Here is a 19254-nt window from a genome sequence, read left to right on the forward strand (position 1 = left end):
GAACTAAGCTGCACACAGCTGATGTTAGCCAGGAAAACATTACACACTGACTTTAATGGAGAGACCGGAAATACAAACACACACAGTTTGTTGTGTGAAGAAATCGAACATGAGCTGAACAAACAGTAAAGTTCCTAAAGACAAACTGTTAAAGGAGGAAACAAAGCAAACTTACACTTTCTTCACAAACCAACAACAAGCTCCACTCCACACCTGGACACTAAACACGGACACACAGGTGAGCTGCTTCCTGGAAGGAGGCGGGACTCCACCTGAAACTCAGCACAGGTGGGAGGGGCTCAGCTCTGTGTGTGCTGATGTGTTAACTTTAAAAATATGCGGTCTGGCTGCTCAGACTGAGTCAGAGTAAAGTTCACATGCTGACGTGTGGAGACGTGAAACCTTGTTGTAGCTGCAGGTGTGAACACACTGATCCCAGATCAGCTCTGCTGTATTTGTAACATGAACATTTCTGCTGCAAAGCTTCAGATGTTCAGCATGTTTCTCTGTTTCCAGTCTATAGATCCAGTCACACTTTCTACCTTCACCTGTGCAGGAAAGACTGAGAGCAGAGCTGAAATCAACCGTCCAATCAGTGAGCAGCATCAACACCTGAGCTTCATTCAGACTCTGTTATTGAAGATGTTGTTGGTACAAAGTTCATCTGCTGCTCACATGAATCCATGAAAGATTTATTTCACTGAATGTTTCTTCAAAGCTCATTTCAACCTGTTGAAGTCATGAATGAAAGTGCAGACTGAGAGTGGGTCTCATGATGTTTAAGGTGTGTCATGTGACATGTTCAGTATTGTCACACATGTCTAGATTGTCCCTGATATCATAGCTGCTCAAACACTGATGATTATATTTGAAGAATTATTACTGATGGCAGCAAAGTTTGAATGGAGCTCTCTGTCTGTGCTGATTTGTCGCCCTCTGGAGGTCAAAGCACAAACTGCATGATGTCAGTGTAACCACCACAGAGACAGGAAGTGTTTTTATGACTGAAACACTGAAATGATGCTAACTGCTGTCGTTAAGCTCACTGATAGCAGTGCTCACACTGGCATTGGGAATTCCACAGTGTTTCCTTTAATACACCTTCTCTTCGTCAACCATATAAGCCCGGTTGAACGGCTGCAGCTTAACAAACATAGTGTTTACAAACATAGCACAGTGTTCGTACAACCCATAACGTTGCAAAAGGTTATGAAAAAAAAAAGAAAGGTGTCTGGAGAGGTAAAACATAAAATCCGTCCCTCCTCATGCACTAGCGTGCAAGCACATTAGTGATGTGTCGTTCGCGAACGAAATGGCTCTTAGAGCCGGGTCTTTGACGTGAACGACGGGAGCCGGCTCCTTATTGCGAGCCGTGTTTTTTTTTTTTTTTCCTCTCACCCTCTCTCTTGCACTTTTTTCCCGCTTCACTCAGCACGTGAGCCTTGTGCTTTAAGCTGGGAAGAGGGGGGAGGGGCGGTAGTTACAGTCAGTAGCACAGGAACAGAGCGGGAGGGAGAGAGAGAGAAAGCGAGCCAGGGACAACAACGTCACATTAGAAAGGTATAGTAATCATCCACAACTATTTTCAGTTGCAGATGATAAAGGATTCAGAAAGTTTATTCATGCAGGTCCATATAACAGAGAATATGCATCTTCTTTTTGTTTTCATATTTTAATTTATATTTAATTGTGTTGTGGTTTGCAGTGTTTTGTGTTGTTTCACTTTAAATTTGTAAAAGGAAAAAGCTGCAAATTTAAATCGTTAAAAGTTGAAATGTGAATAGTTGATTTTTGTATTATTTGATTTATTTATTACATTTTATGTGGAGTGAATAAATAAAAGTATATTTACGGTGGCCCCTACAGACAAAGCATGTACAAACTCCAAAACACGTAAAAACTCCAAAACACGTAAAAACTCCAAAACACATACAAACACGTAAAAACACGTAAAAACTCCAAAACACGTAAAAACTCCAAAACCCGTAAAAACTCCATCACACCTACAAACACGTAAAAACATGTAAAAACTCAAAAACACGTAAAAACACGTACAAACTCCAAAACACGTAAAAACACGTGCAAACTCCGAAGCACGTACGAAACACAACAGAAGTGCTCCAGGATGCTAGGGGGACGTGTTGAACTTTTGTTACCTAGTGGCTACACAAGCCAGCAAGTGCCAACGACCGGATTTGGTGTGTGGTAATAACAGATAAATGAACATTTATTTATTTCTTTATTATTTGACTATATATGAATTCTTGTGTATAAATACACAAACAATACACACATGCTTTCATGCTTTCAATTGTGTAATTTAAGTGATCTAGTAGCTCTGTTTTGAAGTTCAGTTCATGCTAGAAATGTGTTTTGGAGTTTGTACGTGTTTTGTCTCTAGGGGCCACCGCATATATTTATATATAAACATATATAAATAAAACCACTTTTTTTTTTTACATTAGTAATTCCTTTTGTGCATAATTTTATATTATTGTTAATAATAAATTAATTAAAGCAACAAAACAACCTGAAGAGCCGATTCGGAGCCGAAAGAGCCGGTTCTCTAAAAAGAGCCGGAAATCCCATCACTAAAGCACATGTCCACACATTGGCTGTGTCCCGATTCAGGGTCTGCACGCTTGAAGTACGCATTTTAAGTGCGGTTACGTCACCGCCACGCGACGACGGCTGTCCCAATTCGAAGTGTACTTCAAATGCATAATCCAAATGCACCGTCGATTTCCCCAAATATCCAGCGTGGTCCGGTGCACGCTTCGTGGTCCCATATATCCCACAATTCATAGCGCAGCGGTGGGTGCGGATAATTTTGCCGCAAAATATGGCAGAAGGGAGCGGCCGAAGAGTGAACTGTCAAAAGTAAGTACTGAATATGACGTCATTTATTTATGTGCGAATGTTTAATAACAAAGAACATTAAAACATTGCTGTTGGCCACATGGCGGCAAAGTTTTGTAACATTAGTGATGTTTGTACTTTCAGCGATAACTTGGTTGTAAAGCCTCGTGTGTGTATGTATAGTATAGTTGACCTTAATCTTACAGAGATGTGATGATTTTATGGATAATTAAAGTCAGTCATTTATCCACAAACACAACAAGCTGAAAGTCAGTGATGCTGCTCGGTTTGCAGTCCTGAATATCACGGCACAAGCAGGATTCACTGCACTGTTAATATTAGCTATGTTATATTGCTGCCTCTGTTCTGTGTCTTTCATTGCTAGCATGTGTGCTCAGAGGTTTTCAAAGTGCATTATAAGCATGTCGAACATTAAAAGACCAACAAATATAAGTTTGTCATACTTTATCGATGAAATCTTGGAAAATATAAATAACATCTATAGCAGAAGCAGTGTATCACTCTTGGTCTTGCAAGACAATTTTGCATCCAGTTGTTAATTCTTGAACAATGTGCACCGATCTCTTACAAAAGATGTGGTTTGCTATGGTTCTCTAACCCAACCAGGTTACTAAAGTACTGAAAATGAGGAGACAACATTACAACAATGTGCCAAATAAGCTAGGTCCATCATGTGCAGCCAAGAAACCTGTGATCTGCCAAAGTGGGCGTGGATTTTGGTACGACTTCTAAAGGTCTGTGTTTCCGCAACCAAGACGTTGCTTCAGGCCGTCTACATCCTGTGGTTCTGAACTTTGGATGGACAAATGGCAGCAGCCGTTTATCAGAAGCACCCAGACTGTTCTTGGCGATGGTCTGACTCAGTCCTCGGGCCACGACCTTTTATCCCCTGTTAGCGTTGTTTGGTGTTTGCACCTGCACGTGTCCTTTGCTTCCAGCAAAATGATTGTGACAACGGACATTCAGCATCTAGCAGATGTTATATCTGCAATATGCAGCAGCAGTTTTTTACAGTTACCTGCCTGCTATACCCAAGAGACGTGATGATTTATGGTGTCGGCCCTGTTATCACAGAATGGGCCACGTGACCAGTTAAAGTGGTGACAAACTGTTGGCTCTGTCAAAACCAAAAGTAGTTATTGGGGCTAAAAAAGGATTTACAGCCTATTAAAGGTGCAAGAGAGCTGATCCAGTTTCCAGCGAGTCCATCATCAGCTGGGCTGATTCATGACCAGAACGTCCCAAGTGTGAAGTCAGTGAATCAGTGCTGGCCTGGTGCTGAACACAGTGAGGCTGAAGGGACTGTGGAGACATCAGCACATCACATTTTATATTGGTTTTATTATAATGTGCTTCTAGTAAGGAACAAAAGCACAGACACCAACCTCCTGATCTGCGGAGCAGTGGTGGTAGAGGAACTTCGTCTCAGCTTTTTAGTAGAAGAGGGGGTGAGGTGGACTTTGGAGGGCTTCAGGGGAGGGAGGATGGAGCAGTGTGAAGTCTTGGACAGGTTTAACCTGACACAGAAAACAAGAACACCTCATATTTGTGTGTGTGTGTGATCCAAGAGCAAATACTAAACTTGATCCTTCACAAAAACAAGCACAACGAACAACTTCTCCAAAAATCCTTCTGATGATTTCTACGCTCACTGCAGGAATCAACATCTGCACACACACTCTGTACAAGAGACAAGAGACAAATACGCTTCGACGTGTGGGAGGTACCTCGAGTTAACCTCCGTGGAAGCCCAGTTCTTGGTTGTGTCAGGTTAGCAGTTTAGTGATGTTAGTTTACAGGAGAAGCACGTTGTGAGTTTGGTTCGTGGTCGTCCTTTGGTTTCTTTTTGCCGCAGCTCCCATATCCCCGATTTGTAACTATTTACTTTTTATGAAATGTTTCTTGAACTATGGCAGCATCTTATATATCTGCTATATTTGGGCCGTGGATTCAGGGACCAAAACAAAAACTGTAGTGAGCAGAGGTATTATCTACTGATTGTGTGTCTGGCGGCAGCCACGGGTGGAGAGCAGAGGCAGCGGGCAGGCCAATCGAAACGCAGCTCAGGCCGCGGCTGCAGCAAAAACTTGGGCGTAGGAGGAGCGATTCTGGCAAACCGTCAGGAGGGGGAAGTGGTGCTCTACCAACACGGTGTCCAGTAAAGATGGAGGCCTGCTGACTCCAACTGAGGACACTGTCAGGCAGTAGAAGGAATACTCTGACAACCTCCACAACCTTAATCTCACTCATGATTAACTAAAGTATCCAAAGACAACAACTTCTCTTGTTGCATTTAGGTTTCAGTTTAACCGAAGAACAAAAAAGGATGCATGAGCTCGAGCAGGTTATACACAACATTTACGCTGCACAGATGAGAACACAGCAGGATTTCATGCAGTCCAGTCTGTCTGTTAGACAGCGTGCAAACAAAGCATTCGACAACAGTCACTTATGTACTTTCTGACATCCACAAAAACATGTTGGTGTCTATTATATCTCCTTGTTAATAGAAACTTTGTTTTGAGCTAATTCTCAACGTGTCTCTTGCACTGACCACAATAACCATTTATCATTAATTAAATTACAGATATTGGTACCTTGAGCAGGATGACGCTGATCTCGGTGGGCGTTTTCCCTTCAGTGCTCTCAGTTCGTCTCCCTGTGTCAGACTGACTTCTTTGCAGTTATTCTGCACAGACACAGAAAGAAAGACACAATTAGCAGCATGAAAACACAACATTGTGATCAGAACTCAGTAGCCTGTTTGAATTCTGCAGTAACCATTAAAAAAAGGTGCTATGAAGTCACACCGCTGACCTCATCCAAGCTATATGACTTGCAGAGCACGGTGTTGATTGACAGGTCATCCATGCTGGAAAGCAGCGAGGACACTGCCTCCTGTTTGCCTCCCTGCACAGAGTCAGAGCGGTGAAGCTGCTGCAGCTGCTGCTGCCGACTCCGTCTCTGTTGGACCAGCTTCTGTTTAGACCGATGCACGTCACCCTGAACCCACAAACTGCGCTGCTTCCTGCACACAAACATCAAACACACGCCACAAACTAACTGTGATATCATGTTTAGCAGGTATAACATTCAACATCCTGGTTTAGCGTGTAAGTAGACACACAAAGCTAGTAGCCATTAGCAACAGAGCACTACTGTGGCGTAAGGAGGAAGTGTGCGTCCAGAGCTGAGGAGAGAAACCAGCTGACTGCAGTCTGCAGCAGTAACACAGTTTCAGGCTTTTTTTAATTCGATTTGATTTATCATCCGCCAGTTTCCCACTGCTGCAGTCACCACCAGCTGCACATGGGCACCCTGGGGAATGCCCCACCCTGACCTCCACCTTTTGCTTCTCTTCTAACTTTTACTACATTTCCAGCATGCTCCAACCATGACCTCAGCATGGAGAAACATCTTGTGTGGTAACAGCAATAGATGCCACAGCCTAAGGACAGACGGGCCTTGTTTGTCCAGCACATCTCACAGATGCTCGATGAGATTGAGATCTGCCGACGTTGAAGGCCAAGGTGACACCTCAAACCCTTCCTGATCTACTTCCTGATCTACTTCCTGATCTACTTCCTGATCTACTTCCTGATCTACTTCCTGATCTACTTGTGCTTCGTGTGAAGACTCCAGCGACACTCGAAGTATTAGAGAATAGCTGTACTCAGTGACCAACGCCTTTTGGGTCATTGCAAAATGTCAAACAGCTTGTGTTTAAATAAAAAAGACTGGAAACAGAAAAAGTGGACCAATCACACCTTCACAGATAAACGCAATGACCCTGATGAAGGCCACTAACACGTTATGGTTCCCTAATACTCTGTGACTGGAGTCTTCACCTCGTCAGATCTTTCTCCGTGCACCTTGGAGGTGAAGTTGCCGTCTGCTTGTGTTTTGTGACATTATCCCAATGAAGTGTTGCAGACGTGTCTGTGTGCACATCATCTGGAAAGCATTACTCCTGTACTTTCATGAACGGCACTAAAGCTTAATGATTGTCTCCGACTGATACCTTTGGAGTCACGCAAATTGGAGCGTTTGGTTTGAGCGTCACAGCTGAGGCACAAACTCACTCTTCTAAGAAGTTTTGCTGTGGACCGATGATAGATCCAGGTCTGCAGACTCTGATCCAAGCAATCGCCTCGGCTGCAGTAAACCGGAAGTGCTTCATCAGGTAGCAGCCAATCAGAGTGCCCGTGCGACCTAATCCAGCTGTAAATGGATGGAGTGTTTAAAGAGACAAAGTTAAGATAAAAGAAATAAATGACATCAATTAAACATACATAAACACTTGCAGTCCTACCTTTACAGTGCACTGCCACTGCCCCGTCTGTGCTTTCACACACATGCAGAAAGCGTCTGACGATGAGCTCAGAGGGCGTTTTCCCATCAAGGAAGAAGAGGTCGTGGTGCTCAAATCCTGCATCCTCAAACCGCCTGCCATCATACAACTTCCTGTTCAGACGAACCACGGTCGTTACGTCATTTTGGCAAAAGTATGAGAAGTATGCCTCGGGTGTGTGGAGGGGATAACCTGGAGACAGAATCAACAACAACTGAGTTACGTCGTACGTTTCAATCAGCGAGGGTCTGTTTTTAATGCAAGTCCTGTCTCTTAATGCAAACGTAAAATAAGATTCAATGACGTAGTGTCAACTGATTTATATTGTAAGGTAAACACGTTAAATACAGAGAAAACTCAACGATCGAACGGCCCCAAGCACCTGCTGACAGCGGGAAAGAAAAACTCCCTTTTAACAAGAACCAGGCTGAGGGAGGGGGAGCAATCTGCCACATGTGGTCGGGGTGAGGGGAGGACAACAGGACAAGAGACGGACTGGAGAGCCAGAGGGGAATAATAACTACGTGCAAAGTGGTGTAAATACACAGGAAGTAAAAAGAGCTGAGTGATGAAGAAGCATGAGTGCATCATGGGAAACCCCGAGCCACTGCAGGGCTCAGGCTCGTCTAATCCAGCCGTAACAACATGACAGCACTAAGCAGGAAACAATACACGCCATCAGAAGACAGCAGGGTAAGGTTAGCTCTTCTCAGCTCAGGACGTGCAGGCACTGAGGGGCTGCACAGGCCTTCTGTCAGGCCAAGCAACGTGAGCACTGATGTTGGTTTGGAGGCATGCTTTTAGCTTTTAGCTTAGAGATTCTGACTCACCATCTTCTATCTTACCACGAGAATGAGGGCTACTGAACGCCAGAACCTTTCCCGGAACGATCCAGTTCATTTCTCCATTTTCAACTCGCTAAAAGCACAAAAAGAAAGGAAAGAAAGACTGTGATAGAGGTTAGCGACATATCAGTTAAAAACATGGATCCAGAACACCTTAATTATACCACCACTGCAGTAATGAACACATACGGTCTTTTACCTTTCATTGGAAATCAGTTTTGTTGCAGTGGACACAGGTGAGCTGACCTTTACTTCACTGACTGTCTATCACTTGGACGGGTGAGTTATGGATCAATCTAACTGAGAAACTGAGGAAGTACAGCGTGCACCAAGGCAGGCCTGGACATCGTACGAGCCCTTGGTTGGCCCTGACTGTGTTACTAACAGCACTGCAAATAAACTGGATGAAAACAAAAGTACGTTACTTATTTCTTACTGTATCCTGTTCCTGTTTTCATTGATATCGACCTGTAGCACAGTCAGCACTCTGCAGTCTGTTACCTCATAATGTTCATGTTCTTCTGCACTGAACCTTTCAAAATCCAGGAAATCATGTTGTAATGCCTGCAGAGGAAAAGAGCAGGAACAGATTTTCACAACAAAAGCACAACTCCCCCCAAAGGGCTGAAATGTTTAGTGTTATAGTGATCTGCAGTGGTTTCACAGATTCAGTTCAGTTTTTTTTAGCACCAAATCACAACAAAGGTCACTTCAGGCAGTTAATATTGTACGGTAAAGACCCTACAGTTATACAGAGGAAACACAATCAGACCACCCCTACCAGCAGGCACACTGGTGACAGTGGGGAGGAAAAACTCGTTTTTAACAGAAACACATGTTCACTAGAACCAGGCTCAGGGAGGGGCGGCAATCTGACTGCTGAGGGGCTGAGGGGACGGAGACAGGACCAAAGACACACTGTGAGGACAGCCAGAGATTAATAACAAGGATGATTCAGTGCAGAGAGGTCTGTTAACACATAGTGAGTGAAGAAGAAACACCCAGTGCATCATGGGAATCCCCCGGCAGCCTACGTCTATTGCAGCATAACTAAGGGAGGATTCAGGGTCACCTGGTCCAGCCCTAACTATATGCTTTAGCAAAAAGGAAAGTTTGAAGCCTAATTTTAAAAGTAGAGATAGTGTCTGTCTCCCGAATCCAAACTGAAAGCTGGTTCCACAGAAGAGGGGCCTGAAAACTGAAGGCTCTCCCTCCCATTCTACTTTTAAATACTCTAGGAACAACAAGTAGGCCTGCAGAGCGAGAGCGAAGTGCTCTAATAGGGTGATATGGTGCTACAAGGTCATTAAGATAAGATGGGGCCTGATTATTTAAGACCTTGTATGTGAGGAGCAGGATTTTGAATTCTGGATTTAACAGGAAGCCAAAACAGGAGAAATCTGCTCTCTCTTTCTAGTCCCTGTCAGGACTCTTGCTGCAGCATTTTGGATTAGCTGAAGACTTTTCAGGGAGTTTTTAGGACTTCCTGATAATAATGAATTACAGTCGTCCAGCCTGGAAGTAATAAATGCATGAACTAGTTTTTCAGCGTCACTCTGAGACAGGATATTTCTAACTTTAGAGATGTTGCACAAATGGAAGAACGCAGTCTTACATATTTGTTTAATATGTGTGTTGAAGGACATGTCCTGGTCAAAAATGACTCCAAGGTTCCTCACAGTGTTACTGGAGGCCAAGGTAATGCCATCCAGAGTAAGAATCTGGTTAGACACCATATTTCTAAGCTTTTCAGGGCCGAATACAATAACCTCAGTTTTATCTGAATTAAGAAGCAGAAAGTTAGCGGCCATCCAAGTCTTTATGTCTTTAAGAAATTCCTGCAGTTTAACTCATTGGTGTGTGTTATGTGGCTTCATGGACAGATAGAGCTGGGTGTCATCTGCATAGCAGTGTAAATGTATGCTATGTCTTCTAATGATGCTGTCTAGGGGAAGCATGTATAATGTAAACAGAATTGGTCCTAGCACTGAACCCTGTGGAACTCCAGAGGACTCTCCATTTACATGCACAAATTGGAGTCTATTAGATAGATATGATACAAACCACTGCAGTGCAATACCTGTAATACCTACAGCATGTTCTAATCGCTCTAATAGGATATTATGGTCAACAGTATCGAATGCTGCACTAAGGTCAAGAAGAACAAGCACAGAGATGAGTCCACTGTCAGAGGCCATAAGAAGATCATTTGTAACCTTCACTAAAGCTGTTTCTGTGCTGTGATGAGCTCTGAAACCTGACTGAAACTCTTCAAATAAACCATTCCTCTGCAGATGATCTGTTAGCTGTTTGACAACTACTCTTTCAAGGATGTTTGATATAAAGGAAGGTTGGAGATTGGCCTATAATTAGCTAAGACTGCTGGGTCTAGAGATGCTTTTTGAGTAAAGGTTTAACTACAGCCAGCTTGAAGGCCTGTGGTACATAGCTGATTATTAGAGATAGGTTGATCATATTTAAGATCGAAGAATTCATTAATGGCAGGACTTCTTTGAGCAGTTTTGTAGGAATGGGCTCTAAAAGACACGTTGATGGTCGTTTGTTTTCAATTCCTGTGTGTTTGTACATCACTGAAGTATTTAATCATTAGTAATTATTAAACTCCTTTGTAGTTCTCTCTGCTCTCTTCTCTCACCCCTCACCTGTCACAGTGAATTGCTGCCTCCTTAAACCTGGTTCTGTTGGAGGTTTCGTCCTGTTGGAAGGGAGTTTTTCCTTCCCACTGTTGCCAAGTGTATACTTCTAGTGCAGAGCTGTAGGGTCTTTACCTTATAAGTTAAAGTACCTTGAAGTCACTGTTGCTTAGAATTAGTGCTATGAATAAAACTGAATTCAATTACTGTTGTTACAGAATAAGAGGAGAACAATGTCAAATGTGGCTCAAACTGGGATTTTTAAGTTAAAATGAGGTTAAAAGGACCAAAATGAAGTTAATAAGTGTCATTTTAATTTTACTAAAATCATCTGTGTTAGACGTTGTTGCTACCTTGTGGATTCCTTGTAAGCAGTTTAGGACGGTGAGGTTAAAAGAGCACTCTCCAACTGCTGCGTCTCTGTGGCAGACACACACACACACAAACACACACAGTGTAGTTCTCAGGGTTCAGATCATATCTGTTCTCAGGCTCGTTTGCACTGTAAATAAACAGAAAGCATCACTAAGAGTGTAAAAACTAAGCAGCAGCTGTTTAGCTGAGCTCAGGACTGGGGGGGGGGGGGGGGGGGGGGCGGGAACGTTAGCTCAGTCTAGATGAATGAAATCAACCCACTGGCACCGCTAAAGCTCACTAAGAGCTCATAAACTGTTAACAATTCATTCAAATTTCTGAATTCAGTTTTATAAATATAGTGCCAAATCACAGCAGCAGTAAAAACCCTACAATAATACGGGAAAATGTTCCCATCCCAAACTTAAAAGTGTGGGTTTGATGAGGTTTCCTGACCTCCTGGAACCTTCATGGTCGCCAAATAATTTCCAGCTAGGTGGAGTTTCTTCTTGTTACCCTGCTTGCAGTCTTTATGCTAAGCTAAGCAAAGCTGGATGTAACAGACAGAAGAATAGTGTCTCAGTAAATGTAATGACAACAGCCCAGCATGCAGTGCTGTCTCGTAGAAAGCAGCAGCCTGTACCTAAACGGCATATAGCCTGTGTTGTTTCCTGCTATCAGAGTCCTGTAGGCATCTTCTGGGCTTCTCTTCAAATACATCACCTACAGGGCAGAGTTAAACTACATCACTAATAATGGACAGACAGACGGGCAATCAGATGATGTGATGGACAAATGAAAGGATATTTACAGCATAGGCACCAATGAGAACAGAAGCATTGGCTCTCTTCTTCTGGTCGTAGCTGGTGTAGTGAACCAGTCTCTTTCTAGACATTGTGAAAGACTATAAACCAATAATGATAATCAATAATCAGTGAAACACCACATGTGCATTAATACATTTAAGATAAACGTCTACTGTCAGAGGAGTGCACACACACCATCAGAGCAAAGACCTTTCAAAATAAGAGTCTACTGTCAGAGGAGTGCACACACACCATCAGAGCAAAGACCTTTCAAATAAGAGTCTACTGTCAGAGGAGTGCACACACACCATCAGAGCAAAGACCTTTCAAAATAAGAGTCTACTGTCAGAGGAGTGCACACACACCATCGGAGCAAAGACCTTTCAAAATAAGAGTCTACTGTCAGAGGAGTGCACACACACCATCGGAGCAAAGACCTTTCAAATTAAGAGTCTACTGTCAGAGGAGTGCACACATACCATCAGAGCAAATACCTTTCAAAATAAGAGTCTACTGTCAGAGGAGTGCACACACACCATCACAGCAAAGACCTTTCAAAATAAGAGCGTAACACGTTTTCTAAATGATGTCTATACAGCAAACAAAGCCCTGAGTCTGAAGACCTTCATCTGCATTACCTTCAGCTTCCTCTTGAGTTTCCAGCAGTATCTGTACAGCATGGCCAGGTTGAGGGGCCCAAAGTCTGCATAAAAACTGCAACACACAGCGAGAGATGGAGGAGCTTTCAACAATTACAACAACAACACAAATCAGCCACAAAACTAACCCCACTGACAGGTGAAGTCGGTGACATTGTTCATCTGGTTATAATAAAATGCTCCGTTAGAAAACCCACACAATGCAGACATGGAGTCAGAGGAAGCTCACAGCTTTGTTTCACTCAATGAAACCAAACTCAGATCCCGTTTGTCTGCTGCAGAAAAGAAAACTGTTATCAAGGCTGGAACATGACAGACGAGCAGGGGTGCAAGTCAGCACTGTTACAGCAGAACATCAGGTTCTATAAAGTCCTTTCCCTAACACCACAGCATTGGATACCAGATTACTCATCATCACTGCTGTTCAGTAAGTCGGCCAACAGCACGAATGACAGCAAGAGGATCTCAAAGATCGTCAAACAAGCACTGAAAGCTGTCACGTTGGGGTCGACCCAGCATTTTGAGTTCTCTTGCTTTGGTTTATTTTTGAAGGATCGTTTTTGTTCTCTGGTGCTTTGTTGATTATTATTATTATTTATCTATTGTTTCTGTGATTCTGGTTTTTGCTCTCAGGTTCTGTGTTCCCATGTTTGCTGTGGGTCTTGATCTGTGTCCAGTCTGCGTCTTTGTGATTTCTTGTGTTCCCTCCCTTGTCTCGTCTCGTTAATTACTTCCACCTGTGTGTGATCTCCCTGTGTTTCTCTGAGTGTATTTAAGTCGTGTCTTCTGTCGTTGCCGGTCCGTCTGTGTATCTGCCATGTTTCACCCGTGTGTTCTGCCACCCTCCTTCATGCTCGTGTTCTGCTTTGTGTTTACTAGTTTAGTTATTCCCAGTATAGTTTAGTTTAATCTTCGTTTGCCCTTTTTTCCCTGTGCTCTGTCTTCAATAAACCACCTTCACGACTGCCTGCAATTGGATCCTCCTTTATTTCCTCCACACGGCTCACTCCACTGTGACAAAAGCCATCTCAGGTTTACTCATAGACCACCTCCCCGGTTAATCACAGCTCAAACACCCGCTCTGTGACAGACACACTGAAACTGTGATATATCCCATGATACTGATGCTCAGAGTTGAGCATCAGGAACTCAGGCTACGTTCACACTGCAGGCGAAAGCACATCAAATCTGATTTTTTGACCCTCTGCGACCATCTATCTGATCATGGTGTGACAGTGTGAACGGCACAAATCCGATATTTTCAAATCCGATCTGGGTCACTTTCGTATGTGGTGCTGAATCCGATACATATCTGATGTTTTAGAAAGCTGCTGTTTGATGGTCACGTCGCATTAAATCCGTCTTTTACGTCACTGACACAAGACAGACGCCAATTATCAGCGCCGGAGAAGACATCGCGAACACTTCCTGTCCATCCAGTGAAACTGTTGGGAAGACAACGTTGGAGAAACGTGAACATTTTATTTGTACTGTATAATCTGCAGATTCTGACAGAAATCTGCAACTATCCTTTGAAGCAGCGCTCCTCTAAAACAGCAATAAGGATCATTATTAGGTTATTTACATTATTATGTAAATAACAAAATAACTTAAAGCAAAAAAACGAAACGTGAAGTCTGAAGTCTTTATATTAAGACCATCAGTCAAACAATACTGTTGCTCTGGGTCTAAACAGAGCGAGTTGTGTGTGACGTCTTCTTTTGTGCATGCGGCCGCTTTGAGCGTTCACACTAGAGCGCGTTTGCTGTCACATTTTATTTGTAGTGTGAACAAGCAGAGAGAAAAATCAGATTTGATCCAAAAATCTGAATTGAGCATCAAGACCTGCAGAGTGAACGTAGCCTTAGAGTTCCTAAAAAGTCCTGAGAGGTCAGGAAATGCTGGAAACCAGTTTCCACCCAGCCCTGTGTACTGTGGTGGCCTGCAGCTCCACAGCAGAACATCCACAGTATGAAGCTGCAATTTGCAGGGCACATATAAACGCATAGATGGAGCATTTTTCCAAGGCTGATTCACCTCTGATCTGTCTCTCATCGGTGTATAAAGGGTGTATAATTAAAACTATTTTATATCCTAAAATAAATGCAGATCATTTAAGGAACCATAACTCGTGCGTGCTCAGTCAGGGGTTATGACCACAGAGTAGGCCAGGGCCAGATGATTGGTTTATGACATCAGTCACACTGGTGATACATCAACAGACATTTTCATGGAGAAACAGTGCAAATGTATCAACATGACAACACAGGGTTGGATGAAATTCTCCACAAGTATGTGGACTTCATGTCTTCACTGACGTATGAGCTGTTCCTGTTGGAGGGTTGACGGCGTGTGTCTCATGTCACACTCCTCCACAGTGAGGATGGACTTATTGATACGTGCCTCTGGTGACTGCACTTCAAAACAAGGAGTGATTCAACTGCTCTGCTAGTGAAGCATCAGCTCTGTGACTGCTCCTGTACTCGGTGATGTGCTGCCCTCCTGACACACCTGCCTGCTGTTGTTGCTGTCCAGGTGATCTTCCACCTGTACTGTGATTTGGCCTTTCAGATGCCTCGTTGCACCGTCACTCACTCTGAAGGCAGCCGGTGGACGTCCCCGGTCATCCAGGGCTTGTGGTTGGGATAGACCAGGTGACACAGTACACCTCCAGGTCTGGATGTTCAGGAATGTCCTGGTGGTGTGGAGACAGTCCTGCAGCTGCTGTAAGGCTTCATCAGGCCAGGTTCTGATAGTCTTCGTGGTGGCCAGAGCAGCTGTCCTGACAGGAAGCAGCTTCCTGCTCACATCCAGGCGGCATGGCGGCACTGTAAGGAAGTTCTTTCAGGGTCTCCCCACCTATTAGAAGTTTTACCGTCCCACTGCTCCCGGCCCTGCTCGTTGGGAATCGTCCAATTAGAGTTTTCTCTCTAATATTGTAGGTTGTTTACCTACAAAGGGCCTGGATGTAACTGATGTTATACAAATAAAACTGGACTAAACTAAATCACCAGTTAAGCTAACGTGAATGAACATGCATGTCTTTGGACTGTGAACCAGGGAAAACGTGTGAACTCCAACTAGAAAGACCACAGTTTGAACCAGGACACCATCCCTCCGGGTGGAGCAGTGGACTTCCTCTAACAGTATAATGGTAATCAGAGACCAGTGATGAGAAGTCAAGGAAGGACAGGACCATGACTGTCAAAAGGCGTGTCTCTCTGAAATGAACAGGTGGGATATTGATGAGGTCAAAGGAATTTCTAAAGGACACGAAACAACAAAAACGGAGGCAAACAAAGTTCATCTGTTACAAAAGAGGCATCAGAAAGAAATGATTTGTAGGAGCGTGTGCTGGCAGTGAGCAGGAGCAGACTGTTACCATGGAGACTTTCAGTGGCAATGACATCGCAGCGTTTCTCACTTTTCAGCCATTCGTGTGTTTGTTGAGTGAATCTGCAGGATTCACTGAACCTTCAGCTCCACGTGTCTCTCAGACCAGCTCGGCTGACATAATCAGCTACAGCTGGTTAGCAGAATCATGAGGAAGCTTCACACACTACACGTTTTACTGCACAACAGTACGAGACACCCCGAAGCACTGAAGAAGCTGGAGATCTCCTTCAGGCACTTGTAGCCGTCTCAGCCACAGAGACCAGATCTCTGCAGATCTCTGCAGATCTACTGGACAGATGACATGAAGCCATCAGAGTTTGAGTCACTTTGAATGTTTTATGCTTGTTGCTGTTATAGAAAGTCATGAGTTTACTTTTACATGGTACAGAAAGTATTTTGTTAAATGAACATTCAGCTAAACCAAGAACAACACCAACTATAATATCAGCATGTGAATGATAACATCCGGACTCACTTTAAATGGATGTCAGACGGCGGTACGTCAGAATTGGGGATCAGACTAGATCACAGCTTACCTTTCATATATGACCTCCTCATCCGTGCTGAAGAAGTGTGTGTTGGCTGTATTCTTAGGTTTGACCCGCAGAGTGGCAAAGTACAGGCGGTCTGTGGTGCACACACACACACACACACACACACACACACACACACACACACAGGTTACATTCAGCCTCACAGACAGTCCTGGCTTCAGATACAGGGCGATAACGCTCTCTTGTCCCGATCACACCGAGCTGCTGACTGTATCCAGGTATTTTTGGTGTCTCGGTTACAGCACAGGATCAGTTCCCCTCATTAACTGCTGCTGAAACCAAGGCAGGACCCAAATCTCCGTCCTTACATGACACACTGGTGCTGGTTACTTAACCTGATTTAGCCAAACTTAATCCTCGCACTACTGAAATGCTTCTTTTTACCAGATTAGAGAACGATGGGTCGTGGCTTCATAAACGTAATAAACTTTGTAATTCTTTGCTTTAACTAAACTGTATTATTTGACTCTATGAGTGAATGAGTTGTGGGACACTGGGCTACAACCTGCCAACTGTTAGCCTGTAAGTTTGAACCTTTCAGCTACATGTAGTTTTACATGTACTCATGAGTGAAGCAGCTTCAGTAAAACTGGAAAGTTCTGCAGTGATAGCTGAAAAGAGAAAAACTTATTCCTGGAAACGAGCTGCTGTGTAAAGGCTGTGAAGCTGACCTGCACCTGCATGGACTCACTTTACCAGGATTCTTTTTACCGTCTTAATGCACAGCTGTTACACTTTATATCATGTTAATTATAGCAGACACAGCTGAAAACGATCCAGCATCCTCCAGGCCAAAGGCCGACCAGCTGCCCCCACAGTCCTGTCAAGAGTTATTGTTCTCCACAACAATGCACAGTGCTGATGAAGAAGCTACAAAATAATCAGAAATGTCCTCGTCTCTTATTTGGTTAGTGTCCCCATGATGGAGACCATCGTGGTCAGTGTAGCTCACACTGAATCATACTGGTTTAGCTTTGTTTGAAAGAACAAATGAGCCAAAATGAACGAGCAGGTCAGTGCTGTGTATTTATGTCCACGCTCTCAGTCACACACATGGAAATATTGCAGGCTGTAGTTTCTTATAGAAAACCATTATGCAGTATTACATCCCAGCACTGATGTTAAACTTACCCTTAATAAATTCTGATGAGCTGGCCTGCTCATATCCATCTGCCATTTGTTACAGTGGGAATGGTCACAGTGTCCCGGAGTGAGTTTGTCCTCTTCTTATCTGTTGTGAGACCACTCGAGATGTTCCAGAAATATCAAGAGTTCACTACAGAATAGCATTTCACCTGCGTCACTACTGTAAATGAAAAGGGTCCAACTTTAAAGTCTCCCCGCCCGCCGCTGATGAGGAGCATGCGTAAAGTCTCCAAAGTCGCTCCGCTCCACGGACTGCGCCTGAACCGAGAGGTTTCCGCTCCTCCATGCCTGAACTACAACGAATATCCCAGCAAGTAGAAGATTTACAGGACAGCCCAGAGTCGTGGCAGCGATGATCTCTCTGCTGCCTCGCACATGCTCAGTCAATGGTCACATAAACGCGCGCACGCACACATCACCGGCCGTGCTGCCAAAGCCTGCTGGAGCTGGATTTAAACAGAAATCCCCTTTCCCAGTAATATAAACTGGATTTATATTTATATATATTTATATTTATATATATTTATATTTATATTTTTATATATATATATATTTATATATATTTATATTTATATATATTTATATTTATATTTATTTATATATTTCAAGGCTGCTACAAAATGCACCGTTTGCTTATTTGTATTTGTGTGAACATTACAAAAGTAACAGCACAAAGTCATCTATGCTGATGGCATTTCTCTCCTGTCTGAGTGGCCTCCCTCTTCCACACGTTGTGCTATGATGAGAGCTGGGTTAGGTTGGATGGAGGACTGCACTGTGGTTTGTTCCCATCACCCAAAGCTGTAAAGCCAAAGTCCTGAGTGCCAAATGTCTGAGCTGCCTGACTGAACTGTGACTTTCACAGGCCGCTAGCTAAGTCTGCACTTGCATCACTTAGTTTTCTAATCAAGTGTTTGCTTGTTAAACAGAAATATTTAGAATGACTACAGATACGGGGGTCGCCTTACAGTTTACATGCATTGATCTCTAAAGGGCTCCATATGCTACACGGTGCTGTCACACTGTGCTGTCAGAGCTGGGCCTGTCACCACTGACTGGAAGATCTCCACACCATTAGACTGCATCACTGTTGGACTAGCCTCACACAAACTCATGTAATGAGATGTCACTTTTCCCACGTGTCTCTGTTTCTGTGCTGGGACAAGGTGAGACTGGGAGAGCAAAGCTTTGAAGAATCTCACATATAAAACATGTTTTCAGACTTTTTTGTTTAACTCCACATTGTGATGTCTTCTACGATGTAAATATGAAAAACCATAAAATGAGAAGGTGTATCCAAACTTTCTGTTCTTTTCTTAAATGTATTTTTGTCTTTATTAGACAGATGCAGTGAAAACTGACAGGAAAGTGAGAGAGGGACACAGGGACTGCTGCTCATCCAGCTGCGCTAAACCGGCGCCGCAGGTGTGTCCAAACTGGTACGAACAAGGTCTTCAAGTCCGTCCCGCACCTTTGCCCAAAAGAAACAAGCATGGGTGTCAATAACAAAAGTGTCCTAATGAAGACACTGAGGACGGACGTTTCTTTGTTGGACGCGCTTGTTTGCCAGACATCAGGAACAGATTTGTTTCTCCACGTGACTCATTTC

At 43.6% G+C, this 19254-nt stretch overlaps 2 protein-coding genes across 2 annotated transcripts; both read right to left on the minus strand.

Annotated features, from left to right (window-relative positions):
* Positions 1-3272: 3272 nt before the first annotated feature.
* Positions 3273-7333, minus strand: LOC146498531 (dual specificity protein phosphatase CDC14AB-like). The gene is made up of 6 exons (XM_085140538.1): positions 7324-7333; positions 6963-7101; positions 5698-5908; positions 5478-5569; positions 4266-4397; positions 3273-4182 (listed from the first exon to the last, which is right to left on the minus strand). Exons 1-6 carry the CDS (start codon positions 7331-7333, stop codon positions 4134-4136), a joined length of 633 nt encoding a protein of 210 aa, XP_084996664.1. The 3' UTR covers positions 3273-4133.
* Positions 7251-18118, minus strand: LOC146498532 (dual specificity protein phosphatase CDC14AB-like). Its single transcript, XM_085140093.1, has 4 exons — positions 17631-18118; positions 16482-16572; positions 11084-11150; positions 7251-7423 (listed from the first exon to the last, which is right to left on the minus strand). The coding sequence occupies exons 1-4, from the start codon at positions 17674-17676 to the stop codon at positions 7367-7369; spliced, it is 261 nt and encodes an 86-aa protein (XP_084996219.1). The 5' UTR covers positions 17677-18118; the 3' UTR covers positions 7251-7366.
* Positions 18119-19254: the final 1136 nt, after the last annotated feature.

The sequence above is a fragment of the Neolamprologus multifasciatus genome, chromosome 18 (assembly GCF_963576455.1).
Source record: "Neolamprologus multifasciatus chromosome 18, fNeoMul1.2, whole genome shotgun sequence".
In the NCBI taxonomy this organism is placed as follows: domain Eukaryota; kingdom Metazoa; phylum Chordata; class Actinopteri; order Cichliformes; family Cichlidae; genus Neolamprologus; species Neolamprologus multifasciatus.

What these genes read in the sequence shown, in the direction of transcription:
- LOC146498531 (XM_085140538.1), bottom strand. An exon ending in CAGCAAAACTTCTTAGAAGA is followed by an intron (nt 5,909 to 6,962) that starts GTGAGTTTGTGC and finishes GTTTGTGTGCAG; the next exon opens with GAAGCAGCGCAGTTTGTGGG. An exon ending in AGTCATATAGCTTGGATGAG is followed by an intron (nt 5,570 to 5,697) that starts GTCAGCGGTGTG and finishes GTGTCTGTGCAG; the next exon opens with AATAACTGCAAAGAAGTCAG.
- LOC146498532 (XM_085140093.1), bottom strand. Translation starts at nt 17,676, where the DNA reads ATGGCAGATGGATATGAGCAGGCCAGCTCATCAGAATTTATTAAGG. An exon ending in GAGGAGGTCATATATGAAAG is followed by an intron (nt 11,151 to 16,481) that starts GTAAGCTGTGAT and finishes TGTCTGCCACAG; the next exon opens with AGACGCAGCAGTTGGAGAGT. An exon ending in GCTTACAAGGAATCCACAAG is followed by an intron (nt 7,424 to 11,083) that starts GTAGCAACAACG and finishes TTCTGTCTCCAG; the next exon opens with GTTATCCCCTCCACACACCC.